The 16,692-nt window shown below is 41.6% G+C and overlaps 1 protein-coding gene and 1 non-coding gene across 8 annotated transcripts; both read right to left on the bottom strand.

Annotated features, from left to right (window-relative positions):
• Window positions 1-213: 213 nt before the first annotated feature.
• PRPF39 (pre-mRNA processing factor 39) lies at window positions 214-16,595 on the bottom strand. Of its 7 annotated transcripts, XM_075150669.1 has the most exons (15): window positions 16,500-16,595; window positions 13,023-13,377; window positions 12,624-12,749; window positions 11,865-11,983; window positions 10,937-11,104; window positions 9,983-10,148; window positions 9,207-9,314; window positions 6,840-7,004; window positions 6,402-6,528; window positions 6,040-6,308; window positions 5,253-5,437; window positions 3,772-3,846; window positions 3,039-3,159; window positions 1,003-1,061; window positions 364-661 (listed from the first exon to the last, which is right to left on the bottom strand). In XM_075150669.1, the coding sequence occupies exons 2-14, from the start codon at window positions 13,350-13,352 to the stop codon at window positions 1,011-1,013; spliced, it is 2,010 nt and encodes a 669-aa protein (XP_075006770.1). In that variant the 5' UTR covers window positions 13,353-13,377; window positions 16,500-16,595; the 3' UTR covers window positions 364-661; window positions 1,003-1,010. The 7 variants fall into 7 exon arrangements, with proteins under 7 accessions (XP_075006768.1, XP_075006774.1, XP_075006773.1 ...); XM_075150667.1 differs by having other exon boundaries at window positions 214-1,061; XM_075150673.1 differs by lacking the exons at window positions 13,023-13,377; window positions 16,500-16,595 and adding exons at window positions 12,111-12,273; window positions 12,377-12,445 and having other exon boundaries at window positions 214-1,061; window positions 12,624-12,714.
• Window positions 5,873-5,958, bottom strand: LOC142083315 (small nucleolar RNA SNORD127). Its single transcript, XR_012674015.1, has one exon. It is a non-coding gene; the product is annotated as a small nucleolar RNA SNORD127 (small nucleolar RNA).
• Window positions 16,596-16,692: the final 97 nt, after the last annotated feature.

Below are 16,692 nucleotides of genomic sequence, written 5' to 3'. Positions count from 1 at the left end.
AGGAAAACATTTACATTTCTATTCTAAGCACTAAATTTCTCACAAGTGTCAGGCATGATGCCCACCCCCTTCTAGAGGAGAACAGTACGTGCCACAAACGTTCCCGAGGTGTTCCTGTGCTGTAGCCACAGAAGTTTGAACAAAACAAGTGTTGAACTGAGACTCTGGTGTTCTTACTCCTGGCTCAAATGAGGCAATCCAAGAAAGCTCAGAGGACTACTGAATTCCTTGCTTTTATTACAAAAATGGGAATGATCACTTTGATCAAAATGAAAAAAGTTTGCTCACACTGTGTACATGAAAAACTCTAAATACAAAAATCATCCCAAACACAGTTTGTGCTTTTTAAAAAAGAATGCAACATCATTTTGCACTGCATTTTAATTTTTGACCCCCACGTAGAATAGAAAATACATGTCGCAGCTTGCAAAGGCTGCCATCGTAATCTGAAGAGTTTCAATCGTAACAACATAAACAAAGCAGTCCGGGGTTTGCTCACCGGGGCACAGAAAAGATCTCGTGATGGAGCAGGTCGTGGCGTTTTGGTTGGAGAGCAGCGCAGGAGAGGACAGCCTTCAGCCTTGCTCCTGAACTGGCAGCTGTCCCAACCTGCTCGTTTCCTGCAGCAGCCGTTGGTGGCCAACACTGGTCAGCAGGACGGCTTTGGGAAAAAAAAACCAAAAAAACCGACAGCTTTGCTGATTTAAGTCTATGGAATCATTACAAGACTGAAAAAAATTCTCCAGATATCTCCATAAATTAGTGCAGGGAATTAAAAAAAAAAAATGCATTTATGATAAACTAGAATTGTACAGAGATACCATTTATCAGTTACCAGCACACAAATCTTGCTTCACACATACCCTGTGAACATCAGCTCATTTCACATGCAAAAGACCAAAAAGCAGGTATTACAACAGTTCTTTCACATCCCTAATTTAGAAAAATATATTTTTTTTATTCCATCTTTGTTGAAACGGCAGCACAGTGAACTTCACTCACTCTTCGGATCAAGTTGGATGATAATACTGTCCATAGTTCCATGCGTTCTGGTAATTGTACTAGGAAAAAAAACCGAACATAGTAACGTAAGTCAGACTGCCCATGCTCCACAAAGGATACCTGGTGGTAAGCTAGCTATCGTTCCAGAAGGGCACGGGGAGGTTCACCCTTTTGTAATTTTAACAGTTCTGAACAGAGCGGCCAGCACGGCTGTGCCAGTGTCAACGCACCGCGCCACACCCAGGAGGTTCAGGTCTCAGTACCTCTTTACCGAGGCTTTGGGTGCAGCCCGTACCTCAGCCTGGTACACAGGGTGGAACAAGGGAGGGTGTTCTCTGCAGTGCAAGGCTCACAGACTCCGAACCACCCTAAAGATCCACTGGAAGTCAGCTTGCTTATGGAGCTAGAACTGAAGTGTGGTTCAGTTGCAAGTCCAGGGTCAGTTTGTACCAAGGGTCAGCGCGGAGGCTGGTACTGTTGCCTGTCATGTTTTCAGTCGCTTAACAAACATGCATGTGGTAAATCTTCAAATAGGACAGGTCAGAGGTTTGCTCTTGCTCCTCGGAGCCCCTCTTTGGTGCCTGCTCTATGGCTCCTCATCACTTCCCTTTCAACAGAATCTCGTAGGAGGGAGGAAAAATGGGAGGGAGCAGAAGGTAACGGAAGCATAAGTTGTCTGCGTTGTAGCTCCATGTCCACTACTGCAGCACACCCCAGAAGATGGGAGAGCCAAGGCAGACAGCTCAAGGGCCCTAACACTGCTCCCTTCGAAGCCATCCGTTTGCGGCTAGCAGAGACCATCACCGAGACAGCTCCCATGGTCTTGCCGCAACCAGCTGTACCCCTGCTACCCCAGCTGAGCCTAGGTAGGTATTCAGCAGCGTAACGTTCTTGGGGTAGCATGAACAAACGCCTCCATTCCCTCGCAGAGTGTTTCTGTCTGCTGTTCTCAAGCACAGAAGGCAGACAGTGATGGAGTTACCATGTCAACCACGGGACTGAGATCTTCATCAACCCTGCTACTCCCAGGGTTCTGTGTCTGAAAACTTGGGGCATTTTGGCCTAGTGCTGAGCAGAGTTTCCCCCCACTGGGTGGGACACCTTTCACTGCCTGACTGTGGAAAGAATTGACCTTGATGCAGGCAATTCTAAAGCACAGTTACGTAGCGGCTGGTTAGTGTCCCATCTGCACACACTGTTCTCACTGGCTTGGTAGGCTCCTTACAGTCTAAGCAAGAGTTGTCATTAAACTGCTTCAGCAAAAGCCTCAGTTGGACCCTCTACGACTCACAACTCGGAAGAATAAGCACTCCAAGCCTGCAGTAGCAACTCTCATCCCAGCTGAGGGGGCAGCAGCAGTACCCACCTTTACCAGTATTGATCTCGTCCATAAAGGCAGGGGTGAAGCTCTGACTTTACAGCCCACCCCTTGGACAAGTCAGAACACAAAACGGACTATGAGTCTAGGAGCAAGCAGAGCATGTGCTGCAGGTTGCTGCTGCCACAAGCAGGAAGAGGAAACCAAGGTACGGTATTACTGATTCACTCTTTAAGACCCTACAGGGGACAAAATGAAATGCCATGCAAGAGTAGCCCCGAAAGACAAACTATTGAACAGACTGGTTTTGCATGCACTACGTACCAGTGCAGTAGAACCCATACTGAGACGTTACAGGAACTACTAGTTGGAGAAAGTAACTATCAAAATGCACAGTAAATTGGCATCCCAAGGCGACTCTCCTGGGCAAAACACTTCAGCACAGAACAGATCTACTGCCCTTAGCCAGCAACATCCTCAACTGCTGTCACACTTCCCTCCACGAGAAGAACTAGCCACCAAACTGCACACTAGAGAGAGATATTTTACACTTGCATAATAGCCCAAAGAGGAATCAACAAAAACAAGAGCTAACTTTTTACTCCAAACTTTCCTCGCAAACTGACACTGGGCCATAGAGAAACGTCACTGGGAAAACCACAACGTGGGTATGTTCAGAATGCGCGTGTTAAACCAAGGAACCAAAGCACACCCCTACCTGATACCAGGCATTGTAGTTATACGCTGCCTGATTGACTTGCATGTCTCCATCCATCATCTGTGCTGATGCCAAAGTTGGGTCATCTGTGAGCATTTTCTTTTCGTCCGGCTCCTCTGATCTGCAAAGTTAACATTTGCTGGTAAATGGTATCCGAGATCAAATTCTGAGCATGTCTCCATGTGAGAGATGTTATAACGGATAAGGGTAAGTAATATTTTCAAACTTGCTGCCCTGTCCAAACAGGGGAACAGAATTTGATCTAGAGAAAGACAGTAGTATATTGTGCTTCTGAACAATAGTCTGGTTTTTAAATTGTTCTGGTGCTCAAACTGAGACAGCAAAAGCATGTTTCTGCTTAGAGACTGAGTTATTTTTATCAGTACTGTTTAATTTTTCTGAGATACGTAATTCAAAAAGTTATTTTCCAATAAATCCGTCTCCAAATATTTTAGACAACAGTATAGCCCTATTTAATATATACTTTAAGTTGTTAAAAAAACATTGATTTTGTTCTTGCAAGCAGTAGGTTTAAAGCTGAAAAACATATGTATATACATTCATAGATTAAACAAAACAAAAAATAGCCTCTGAGACTGTTCTCTGAACTATTTTTAAAGCATTTCCAAAGTGCTTTGTATCAGCTGTAGTTCAGCATAGCACGTGTTCCAGCTACCCCACAGTGCATCATCTACCAAGGTAGTTTATACCCTCAGGTGAACAGACTTCCTACCCGTTCTCTGCTCTCCTTTTTAAAGAATCCTGCTCCTTCAGAAGTGCTTGGTGTTCATCATAGGCATCCAAAAGCCTGAAGAAGACAAAAAGAAATAAAGCTTTGCTCACCATTTTCACGTCAACATTTTAAACACACAAGCACCCATTTTAAAATGTCTACTTCAAACTGTAAAAATACAAAAATGTTCTAAAACAAACTCAATCATAATCAAATTTTAATCAGTGATCCACCATGAAGATGAGAAAGCCAAAAAACTTAATTTGAAGGGGGATTCCACAATGCGTAGTGAAAAATTTTCTGTGAGCTCAGAAATTCCCAACTTGCTCAAATTTTATCACAATTCATGCACTTGTTCTATAAAGTTTCTTTACAAAAGTTTTCTAAAACTTTTTTGTGATACAGCTGCTCCTTCCAGTGATAGCATTCCCTCAGCTGCGTGTTGATGCCATCCATACCAGCACTGATATTTAGGAATCAACATTTCTTTAAATACTGGAAATGAGTATCAAACAAAATTATAAGAATTCCAAAGTAGCACCTTACAGCCTTTTCCCAAACAACATGAGAAGAATAGGCATATTTAATGCAGCACAAAAGAGTCCTAACTAAAATTCCCAGGAATAGCTAAATATCATTTCATCTGCTGCATACCACAGTTTACAAGGTACCACATGAAAACCGCTTCTTCTGTCAATATTGCTCTTTGTGAAAACCGTTTCTTGTACTATTCTGTGCTCTACTATTATTTGCGAACTGGAAACTTCATTTTGTTTGGTCTATCTAGGATCCCAAACTTGCAATTCTTGGCTGCCACACAAGTTAGAATCAGCAGAAATTAAGGACAGCTATTGTTAAAAAACACACAAAGCAGAAAAACTAACTCATGGTTAGTCCTTCCAAGTTACTTAGCTGCAAGATGTAAATAAAAACAAGAGCTTTTTTTACAATAGAGAATTAAGTATAAAAAGTGTATCTAATATAATCAAGTAAAAAAGTATATCTAATACTTAATTAAACAGTTGCGCTTCTAGTATCTGATCCTCTCACATAAGTATACAGCATTGTTAATACTTCTGAACACAGAGAAATCAAATCAATGCGGTTTTGGAAACCTCAAGCAGCAGCTCACAGGGTATGGAGTATCAAATTATACCTGTGTCACAAAACACTTGACGTTCACTTTGAGGAACATCCTCCTTCACAAGACTCAGCAAGAGAAAACTACAGTATGAAGTTATGGGCAGCATAATTTTGCTCTATGAGGCATTAGGTATTTCATAAAAAAAGGGATCGTTTTCTCAAAATATATTCCTATTTAAAAATAGGAATTTGGTTTAGAAAAGCAGCTATCCGTCAACAAAGAACTGGTGGCACATAAGAAAATTTAATGGATGCCACTAACCCTACCCCTTCCCTACTACTTTTACAAGCACTCTTTTGGTGACCCTAATTTGGCCATTGCACAGATTACATCTTACTTGTTTACATCAGAACCAAAATCTTCAAGAAATTCCACTTTTCGCTGAGAAAACGTAATCCTCATTTTTATAGACAATGCGCCATTGACAGCTTTATCAAAACAGCTCAAGATGTTTTCTTCATTTTGCTTGAGATCGCCACTGTACTCCATTTCAAGTAAGTTGAGATACAGTTTCGTATTTTCCTGTTCAAAAGATGCATTAGAATTTGTACATCTTAGGTCATGTTAGGTTTTTGACGCTGAATGTATGTCTACTGGATGCATACTAGAACATTTACATCATAAATACATGCTAGAATAGTCAATAAAAAGATTTTCTTTTTACACTGGTCACCTTTGACCTGGTTTGTTTCACAAATAGATTAGAAGTGATCTAACACTACAAAACCAGATGTCACATTTTGCTAATAGTAAGCTAAAAGTATTTGGAGTGCCAGATATTTCTGTGGTTATACAAAACGATCTACGAGTACTGCCTACACGATCAATTTTGTTCACCTTGAGATGTGAACACGCCTATAATATTTAAGATTCTAAAAAGGAAAAATGCAGGTATGAAGCACACTGTGCTTCTGATGAGAAAAATTTGCAAGCTTCCAGATTTGCAAGCTGCAAATACGGCAACATCAGTTTAGAGGGACTGCTGTCTCCATGTAGTAATTAAACACTACATACAGTTACAATTCCTGTCATCATAGTTGCCATATTTTTAAAAAAATGGTTCAGAAAGAGAGAAAAATAGGATCTTTTTTTTTTATTTAATACAGCAAAGAGGGAACACATACTTTGTCAATTTCTATGGCTTCTGACAGCACTTTTCTTGCCTTTGGAAGATTTTTCTGTACTTTGAAGAGGTGCCGAGCTAATTTGATGGCATAAAACGACGATTCACTAATTGATTTGGCATTCCTAACAGCATCTTCAAGCAGATGTTCAGCTTCTTCCATGTTTCCATGTCTGCGTTCTAAGCTTACTCTTCGTAAGCGAATCATTGCTAGCCCTAGAATACACTCTTCAAACGTTTTCAAGATTCTTCTTGCTTCATCGATGTTGCCTAAAACACCGGTGAAGATGCTTTAAGATATGAGACATCCAACAGCCTCTTAAAAACAGAATCCCTCCCAGCAAGAACTAACGTTGCTCTTACCCTGCTGCTCCTCAAAGGCAGCCCACAGCATGTGAACCATTGGTTTCTTAGGAAGATGTATTGTGCAAGCCCTGCTGTAGACATGCCTCACTCCTTCAATACTATGATTCTCCATGTATTTGGCATACTATAGTTGAAAACAGAGCAGAGATGGAAAAATTTAAAGCTTGTATTTGTCTTTAAAAACATGACAGAACGATAAAATTCTTTTGTTTAAACCCATTCAGCACCTTTATTGAACCACTAGACTAGTTTCTGTAAGGAAGGACGTAGAGAGGCAACGAAGTTGGCATATGCAGCAGTCAAATCTGGTTGCAAGCAGACCATCTCCTAATGCAACAGATATATATGAACAACATTCCACAAGAGTACAAAAGGTTAGTCACTAGATCAATGTATGCAATCAGTAGGAGAGAGGTGGTAAACCACTTCCCTTACCTTAATCCAGAAGTCCTCATAGAGGGCACATGAAATAACACATCTTTCAAAGAGGACCACAACTCGTTCATGAGTGCCATTTTCTATCTCAAATTCTAAGTACTCTTTCCAGTTTTTCAGCTGAATTTTCTCCAGAGGTTTGACATGAAAGTAAGGCCTCTTTATCTGCAAAAGTCACAGTATCGCAACTTGTGACTAATAAGCATACCACCAAGTTGCTTAGAAAAAAATAAACAGCCACACACCATTCAAATAATGCCATCTAAATAAACAGGACTTCAGAATGATTATGTCATTATCTATTCAAATAAGTCTGCTGCCGTTACCCAAGTATTGATCAAGAGATTTTGCTGACAATTACATTCTAGGCTAGTAACTTGTTTTTCTAGAAAGCTTTTTCAAGTGCAAGCGTTTACAGAAGCTAAGAATTCAATGCAGTTACTCCCGTGCAAACCTGCGGTCACAACGTAACAATGACATTATAAACAACCACGAATATTGTCCACATTCATACACACAACTAAAGCACTTACTGTTGTACTAGTGCATATCCTACAAATGAAATTCAAAGTTTAGTTGAGAATCATGAAAAGGAAAGACAGAGCACTGAATTGAACTTCGTATTAAATATTTATATTAAGCTGATTAATCGAAGAGCTAGCAAGATTGCATTTTTATTGACGACTACAGGAGGAGCTGGATGGAACAGAGTTCAGCACGGACAATTTAAACATTGCTTTGAGCCAAACGTAGCACAGCATCCTTCCAGAGATCTTTTGCTTTTTCTCTCCTTCATCTTTAATTTTACCTGATTATTTCTCTCCTGTACTGCAATTCCATCTCAGATACAAATACATACAAATGGATAAAGAACTTACAGTAATTAAGAAATAACAGTCAACTCTTCAAGGCCACCTGAAATTTAAAGCCAATCACCCCCTTCGTGCTCCTCACTGAACTCTACTACGGAACCCAATACTCTTTTTCCATTTTGACAAATTCACAGGTGCACTGTTCCAGCTAAAATAACAGTAAAACAGGTCTAAGTGATCTCCTTCACTTATGTGACATCTGTTGCCTACCCACCTCATTTCTGTCCGTTATAAAGACTGTTTAACTTTATATTTCAAACTCCTCATAGATCCAACACGTTGGTATCTACTGAGCAGATATACTCTCTTGGTAGAAAAAGTATTGATTCTGGCCAGGAACAAGAGAGGACAGCCTGCTTCTTACACATTTTCTGCAGCATGCCCACCCTTCTAGCACTCTCCAAGTTTCAATAATTTGTAGCTTAAGGTTTCCTGAGCCAAGAATACTTATACTCACGTAACACAACGTTTTCCACAATACATCAGCATAACTGAGCTTCACCTACTCTAGTGACATGCTTCGTATGCTCTCTTTCCTTCTGCGACAGGTTAACTGGTACAAAAGTGACCCTGCAAGGTGTAGGACTGGTACCAGCACTTCAGAAAGGGTAACCCACCTGAGTTAGACCATGTTCTAGTCTACGGCGCTAGGACTGGCTATGTGCTCTGTTTTCGAGTGCCTTAGGCTTACAAGGTATCTGGCCTAGTCCAACAAAGTGCAATAAGCAACATACCAGTTCTGACATCACGTAACCCATTGAAGAGTCTCTGAAAATCTGTCCCAACTGTTTGATACAATGTACTTCATAAAAAGAAAGTAAATTTAAAACAAGAACCATGTTATGCAACATGGTATTTGCCAGGAAGGAAGAAAAAAAAAAAAAAAAAAAAAAAGACTGAGAATTAAAGACGCGGGTTGTTTTTTCAAAAGTAACCAAACTTAATGCTACACAGAAGTCGTCGTATATTTGCAGTGATCAAATGATTAGTTTAATTAATTACTTTTAATACATTATACATAGGACCTGCATGTTATGATGGCTACTTTTGGAAAACAAAAGTTAACTGATTTCAGGTTTAAGAGTGTAATGTTAAAATACAAAACCATACAAATTTCGTTCTCCTTTTAGGATAGGCTTACCTTTTCAATCAGAATTACCTTCATTCCCTTATTATTTTGCAATGCCTCACATGCATAAGGCAGTACTAACTTACATAGCATTTTATGCATGTATATTTAAAGACTTAGTAAACAATACACCATCTTGCCCCTCTCCAAATACTGCTTAAAGATTTTTAAATCGTCAGATGACAGAGTTGACCTCAAAAGTTGCCTTTTCACAAGAAAAATGGCAGAGAAGTGAAACTTGATCTTTGTTCAAAGCCCTACAACAGTTTAAATTGTAAGGCCTAACTGTTACTCACAATTCCTAGCTCCCAGTCTTATGTTCAAAACTCTTGTGCATGCTGCCTTACATAGAAAAAACAAACTTACCGCTTCTTCAAACGTCCACCTCTTACTGACTTCATGTTCATTGTGGTTAAACATTTCCTGATGAATCTCAATGATTCTGTGCCTCATGTTTTCTATCTCAGTGATTAGCTAGAACATAATTTTTAAAAATGTAACATAGGTAGACACCGCATCACCTTTGTAAATGCGTTTTATGATGACAGTAATATACATAAATCAACAGTATCACAGATGCATTAAATGTTACCCTGAACAGCCAGGGGAAGAGATGGGATGCTGCCCTGATGGTGCCTTGGCCCTTAGTGCAACCCAACTGAATTGGTTTTCTACCTGAAGTTTTGCTCTTACGTTAAAGATGATCGAAATTAAAGATTAATTTGGATCCACGTCAAACCCGGTTTCAGTACGTGCACATTTTCACAGTTAGCAATTCCCTTGGACGGCTCCAAGTTTTCATATGCCTTTGAAGGCTATGAACCTGCACAGACCATTGCTGATGAAGAGCTTTCTTAGACTACAGTTCCTAACCTGTTAACTGGAATAATTAATATTCATTCCTAAAGTTCTGTACATCACTTCTTTAATTTTTTAACTCCATTTCTTTAATACCTATGAAAACACTGGAAAGGTATGTCCTGTAGACAAAAGCCGTTACCACATGAGCCAAAGAACAAGGATATGCAAGAGAACTATGGGAACACCTCAGCTACAGATACACTAACTCGTCTGCAAATAAACTCGTCTTTCAGCCCCAGAGCAAGGCAAGAAACGCCAACAAATACCCTCTGCGTATGTACCTTGGCAGGGTCAGTTATATCTTCAGTACCAGAGGGCAGGTCGTCTCCGGGTTGCGCATCCTCCCCACTGTGGCCGTTCACAGATGCTAGCTCCCTGCGCAGCTGAACAAACTGCTCAGTAGTCAGAAGGTCTCGAGGCAAGTTGTTCTGTATATGTTCTTTAAACCTAAGAATAGTTACAAACAAGTCAACACAAATTCGATGTTTTATGTTGCAATACTCTGCATAACCAGAGCACAATAATAAATCCTAGTGGGGTTCTGCATTACTTTATCGATCTAGAGCAACACTGAGAATGCAACTTCTGGAGCATACAGACAAAATGCAACTTCTACCATCTATCAGACTTCAAAAGCTTCGCATTTCAAAGAGAAATGAAAGGATGATGATCTTCAGTGGCAAAGACAGACCACTTGCCATGTAAAATTGATGTCAAAGGACAAGATCAGTTTTAGAGGAGGTTACTGCCAAAACCGAAAGATCTGTAGAAATTATGGGGAAGACTGGTGCATAATTTAACTAAGGTTTCTGGTTCCCTCTTAACCTCTCCATATTAATGCAGAATTCTACTATCTAAAACTTAACCAAGTATTTCTCGTTAGTCAATTAAATTATTGTTTCACCACACATGAGCATTGCATGAGGAATTAAAGTTCAAAACTGCTCATTCTGATTTTTCAAAGACACCCTCTCTTCTTCCTCACAATTCCAAGGCTGGCCTTTATTCCACAGCAGAATTTGTCAATTTATCTAAAACCTAATTCCTAAAATGTGTACCAGTACTTTAAAACAATCAGTCAAACTGTATGAGTACATAAATAAGTTAATAAGTACATAAAACTCAGTAACTATTTCAAGCTCTTGTTCTGGGTGAACATTTTCACATTTACAGAAGTAGGTTAGCGTGTGCTTAAGAAACTCATAGCATTAACTAAACCTTTGCTTTCACTTTACCTCTGGAAATGATGACTGTAGAGTTGTGTTGGAATTCCAAGGATGCGGTCATATATGGACGTAACTTCCCTTAGGTTTCCCTGTTCGTTTTCCCAGTTTATATACATTTCCCATAGTCTGTCAGAACGGAAATCTGTCCCAGCAGCTAAGACTGCATGTTCATAGGCTCTGAAAAATGAGATAATTTTACAGTTGTTTCTGGATGTGGTGACAGAACAAGGAAGAAAAGTCCTGGCTCTTGTTTATTTAAAGATTACAAGCATCCTCATTTACTCACAACCACGCTTATACTATTTAAATTCTTCAAAGTGTTTTCTAGATATCTGTAGCAAGATCTCTAGAATTTCAGAAAGTTCGCGCTCACTTTTTTTTCCTCCACCACTACCACAACAGAACAAATAAAGGCAACAAAAAAAGCCACTTGCAGACACGCAAGATACTAAGAAAATACAAAATCTTTACCACTTGTATCTTGTACAGATTCTAAAACCATTACTTTAGCAGTTTAACACACAAAAGCTATACATCAATCATGCAGCTAGAAGCTGCTTCAGTTAAAGTTCAATTAAGGTTTTGGGTCAAACTTTAGTCCAACCTCTTACTCTTAACTGGACCACTGCCAGCAACATTCTAGCTATATCCTGAAAACCTCCAAGGAATTAAATTCCAAAAATTCTATGGGGAACCTGTTCCAGTGCTGCACTAAGTATTTCCTAACATTTTGTCTGAAGCTGTCAAGTCACAACTTTTGACCCTTGTATTGTCTACCCCTTCTTATGGAATTTGGCTCCATCATCTCTTAAAAATCCTTAAAGCAACCGCAGGCTGTTACTAGCTTGCCCCTTAGCTTAAACACATTAATCTGATTACACTACTATGCAACTGTATGTATGGGCTTCTCGTATCACTTAGTCTGCTTTGAACTTACCCTCGAATAGTACTGTTAGTTTCAGGATCGGCAGGGTCCAATGTCTCCTTTAAGAAGTTTATATAATGTATCCAAAGATCAACACTAAGAGGAATTGCCTGAAGCCCTCTGCGATAAACCTATGAAGAGAACATGAACTGTACTTCAAATACTTAATGGCGTCCTAATAGAGAGGCAACACTGTGTTGTCCGGTGAACCTTAGAAATACTAATTACTGGAATTTTGTTTAAATAATCTACCATTACCATTTGGGTGGAGGTTGGATAGAACATGGCAATGTTCTGATCTCCACGTGCAGAGTCTTGATCTTCAAAGCGCAGCGGTCCCTGCATTCTGACCAGGTTGTGTGGGCAGGCTTTGGGGTACAGACCATAGGGCACAGACCCATTAGAGCATCATTGACAGCGTCTGACCAAAAATGCAATAAGATGTAGCAATTGTGACCAGCAAACCAACTATATTGTTTTGAAAATGAGTAATAAATGTAAGTGACAGAAAAGCCCTGCCCTACTTGTTAAGCTGCAGTGTAATACAGAGGCTTGCACTGCAAAGCTTGACAAACTGTAGAGGTTTAACGCACCTGCCAACAAAGAGAAAAAACATTAGCTACAAATGCCACAGACGTGACAAGTGCAAACAAAATCCCTACAAACCTGACCATACATGGCAGGTACTGGCAGCCAAATGACTTGCGGTAGGTTAGTCATTATTTGGCTAACAGGACCAATGGCAATAGCTGCGCCCAGCTACCTACATACCTCATCAGACTGTTTAACGTTGTCATGTCGCTTTTCAAGATCTGCATACTTTTTCCAATATCCATAGCAATATGGATAATGCGTGAAAAACCTGTCAAATGCTTTCCTGGCAGCTGGTAAGTGGTTCTGCAAGAAATAGACAATAAAAGCAATGAATCCTTTCCTTAAAAAAAAACTTCACGTTATTTTAAAAACAACTATTGTTTTAACATTGTCTTAAAAATGATTTTTTTTATTTTGTGATCTCTGCTGACAACACTGGCAAGGGCAACTGTCTTAAAACAGTATATATGAAAGCCTGATGTACAGTTCTAGATTTGTCACTGGAATATCCATGACCTGTTTTGGTCTTCTTTGTTTATTTCTGGAAGGCTAAGGGAAAAGGGGCCACGTACTAACCTCCTGCTCTACATACTGTAGTAGATATACCCATCCTGTGAAATCCTGGGGATTGTCCTCTACTACTTTCCAGAACTTGTCAAAATCTGGAGGGAAGCAAGCCTCAATATCTGTTGTCTGTAAACTTTCAATATTTGGAATTTCACTCTCCTGTGTGTTCTCTTCATTCAAGTCAGGGGAACTGTCAGGTGATTGTTCCATCTCAGTTACACTCATAATTTCTGTACTGAAGTCCATATGCTGTTCTTCTGTTGCTGTTTCAGTGCCATTGTCTGTGCTGTCATTGCTTACAGTCGGCTTCTCCTCCTCTGTATTATCTGCGTTCTCCATAGCTGAGGTTACTGCTGTTTGGATCCTGTGGAAATAAAAAGATTCCGTATTCATGCAGTGAAGATTCAAGTAGAACTTGGGTGTGAATTACCAGCTAAGAGTCTCCCAAGTGCTTCAGGCATCCATGTATTTCACCACAAACCTTCATCAATTAGATCTGCTTCACGCATGAGCCTTACTCACAATCAAAAAAATGTTAATAGCAGTCATACATTTTAACATCTGCACATGCAAATCATTGTGGTTTTTCTAAAAAACTATCACAAGTAGCTGTTGAGGTATAAAAGTGAACAAATAGAGTCTTCCTATATGAGTCTAGCGGAAGTTTATTCCAAATAAAGAATTGTGTTCAAATTTATTCAATTCTCCTACTCAGTACAAATCAGTAGCTTCTTTGCAAAATAAATATACGTTAAAATGTACCCTCAGTGCCTAGCTGAACTGGTTTAAGCGGTAACTTTGAAAAGAACAGAAATACTATCAGCACTAGACTCGGTCCATATTAACGATGCCTATATAAACCAACCAGCATCAGAGGGCTGCAAAAAGCATTCAGGCTAGCCCCCCACATGCAGTCGCTCGCTCCCACACACAGCTCAGGGGTTCCTCCCGCCCCTCAGGACAGAAGCCACCTTCCTCCCACTCTTCATTTTGATCTTCCTGCCAAAGGCTGCTGCCCAGCCCTGCCCTCCTCCGCCAACGCCAGTCCAGCCTAACCTGGCTGCGTGCTGCTCTGCCAGACAGCGCTCGGCCTCAGCGATCCCGGCCGTCACCGCCTGAAGCCCGGGCGTAAGGCACCCAACTCAACCTTCTCCACATTCAAGCTAGATCCTAATGGCTAACGGACTCTAGGTAATACAATACTCATGTAGAATACAATAGCTCTTAGCTGTGAAAATATTTTGGATGAAGAACAGTGCGAGACCATCATCCTCAAATGCGGTCAAGTGCAACTGCCACTCCCATTTCCCTTCGGTTCTCCTCAGAGATGACAGCAAGCAACTTTTGCATTTTAAAAAAAAAAAAAGAGGTTCCCACTCTGTATCTCCAGAATTCTTACTCACTGAAAGCCTGAAAGGAGAACAAACAGACCGCTTGCTTTCACTTGAGCAAATACATCAATAAGCCACCAATAATAAAGTTGGGGAAAAAAGCTGACAGAAAGGAAAAATATCTATACCCTATCTTCAGCAGCTTCAACGTGTGAGATAACAGTTCATGTTTTCCTAGGAGTTCACCAAGCTAAGTAACTTTGGCGTAATGTTAAAAGGTCCACGTGGTCTACTCGGCAAGTTTTCTAATAACTGTTTTTTAAAAGTAATTACTTCTATTCTCCATTGTATACATCATCTGGCAATCATATAAATACATATAAATTCTTTCCTGTAAGGTAAACAATTCATAATTTTGTAACTTTTAAATGGCATGAACTGTTCATTTTTATGAACAGCTACCATATAAAGTCACACAAACACGATGTGACTACACGGAGCACTATACTGCTTTTGTTCTACAGGAAAAGAGGATGCTTGTGTAAGATGAGTGGTTTATTTCATTAATGGCCAGTTCTTCCTCCCATCTTGGGCCGCTCTAGAAAGCCTCCATCAAAAGCTGGTTTCTTTATTGAGCGTTGGAGACACGTCTTCAATATTGATTTTGAGAGTAAACATAATTTATAAGTTAAGACATTAAATAGCAAAGCAGTATCAGTATGCCTTTACTCTAGTGCAACATACAGAAGAGATCTGCATCATTAAAAACAGCTGCTACCATTCAGAGCTTACTTCTGTAAAGATTACAAAATCAAGGCATGAGAGGAGTGCGTTATGCAAACAGCAGCTCCCACACTTGAAAAAAATAGTTTCAAGGATGTTTACAGCTCTAAAATTTGAGAAAGCTAATGCAATTGTTTTTAAACATGCAATAATTTATGACCTAAACTTATTCTGATATTTGACAGATGTTTTCCCGCTCTAGCTGATTCAGAAGATGTATTCCAGTTTAAAAACCAACTCCCCCAAATCTAGCTGTCTTCAGATTAGGGGGAGGGAAAAAAAGAAAGAAGGAGAAGCAGTACTGGATCACCTCCGCGCACAACGTTTCCAGCGGAAACTAAGTCTGACAGTTCCCTTCCCACCAAGGGCGTTCTAGAACACCCCCAGGGAACCACGGCACATCCAAACTCTTACGGTAACTGAAGGTTACAGATGGCTTTTAAAAACAGCCGACGCAATCGACCCTGTCTGGTGCCAAACGAACGCCCATCAGTCCACAGAGCTGCGGACACGAAGCTGATGCACATCCAACCACAACAGAGTAACTTAATTCCGGGAGTTTTTACATCACGCAGGCTAAATAACTAAATAAGTATATCAGATAACTACACGCACCAGCTTTAAATAATTTATGTCAACATATATTATTTAGCCTGTTTCAATTATGCGTTTATTGCATACAATACTGGTGCTTATAAATATGAATGAACTAATGGAAAACATCTAGGAAAAAATACAAACGGGCAGCACCAAGGAATTTCAAGCGTCGTCTTACATCCCTCCCTGCTCTACGAACAACACGTCGCAGCCCTGATAAGCGGCTGCTTGGAAGTTCCCGGGGCAGAGCTGCACCGCCGGCGCTGGCCTGGTCCCTTCGCGGCTCCTGCCCAAAGACCAACGTTTCGGTGGCCAAAATACAGTAATAATGCAAGAAACCGTAAAGCACTCAAAGACCTTCCGTCGGCTATTGTTTGTCCAGAGATTTAGCGGCTATCACGGCACACAAAATAAAGATAAAATTCATTCCCGTAGATGAAAGCGCAGGCGGGCTGGCTTTGCCAAGCGCCCGGTACCGCTGGCCGCGGCAGGGCTGCAGGAGGCGGCAGGGTGGCTGTCGCGGCAAGCAGGGAGCCCCACGCGCGGCGCGTCCTCCCCTGAGGCACACCTCTCCCGCTGCCGCGGCCCGGCCCGGCCCCGCCCGAGCCCCCCGCCCGCCTCAGCCTCCCGCCGGGCCAGGCCGGGCCAAGCCAAGCCGGGCCGGGCCAGGCCTGGCCCTCCCCCGGACGAGGAGCGCACCCCCGGGGCCTAGCGCGGGGCCCCAGCCGTCCCCCCCGCCCGCCAAGGCCCGCGCTCCCCGCCCCGGCCCCGGTACCTGCCGCGGGGCCGGTCACCGCCAGCCCGCCGCGCGCCTGCCGCCGCCGGGCCCCAGGAAGAACGGACCGCGCCTGCGCGCAGGGCACCGCGCCTGCGCCCCGCCGCCGCCGCGCATGCGCCTGGCCGCTTCCCCTCCCGCCAAACGGCGACGTTCTCTCCCGCCTTCCCCCCCCTCAGGCATGGAGGCGGCG

This window comes from Calonectris borealis, chromosome 5 (genome assembly GCF_964195595.1).
Source record: "Calonectris borealis chromosome 5, bCalBor7.hap1.2, whole genome shotgun sequence".
NCBI lineage: Eukaryota > Metazoa > Chordata > Aves > Procellariiformes > Procellariidae > Calonectris > Calonectris borealis.
This window is presented reverse-complemented; position numbering and strand designations above follow the sequence as displayed.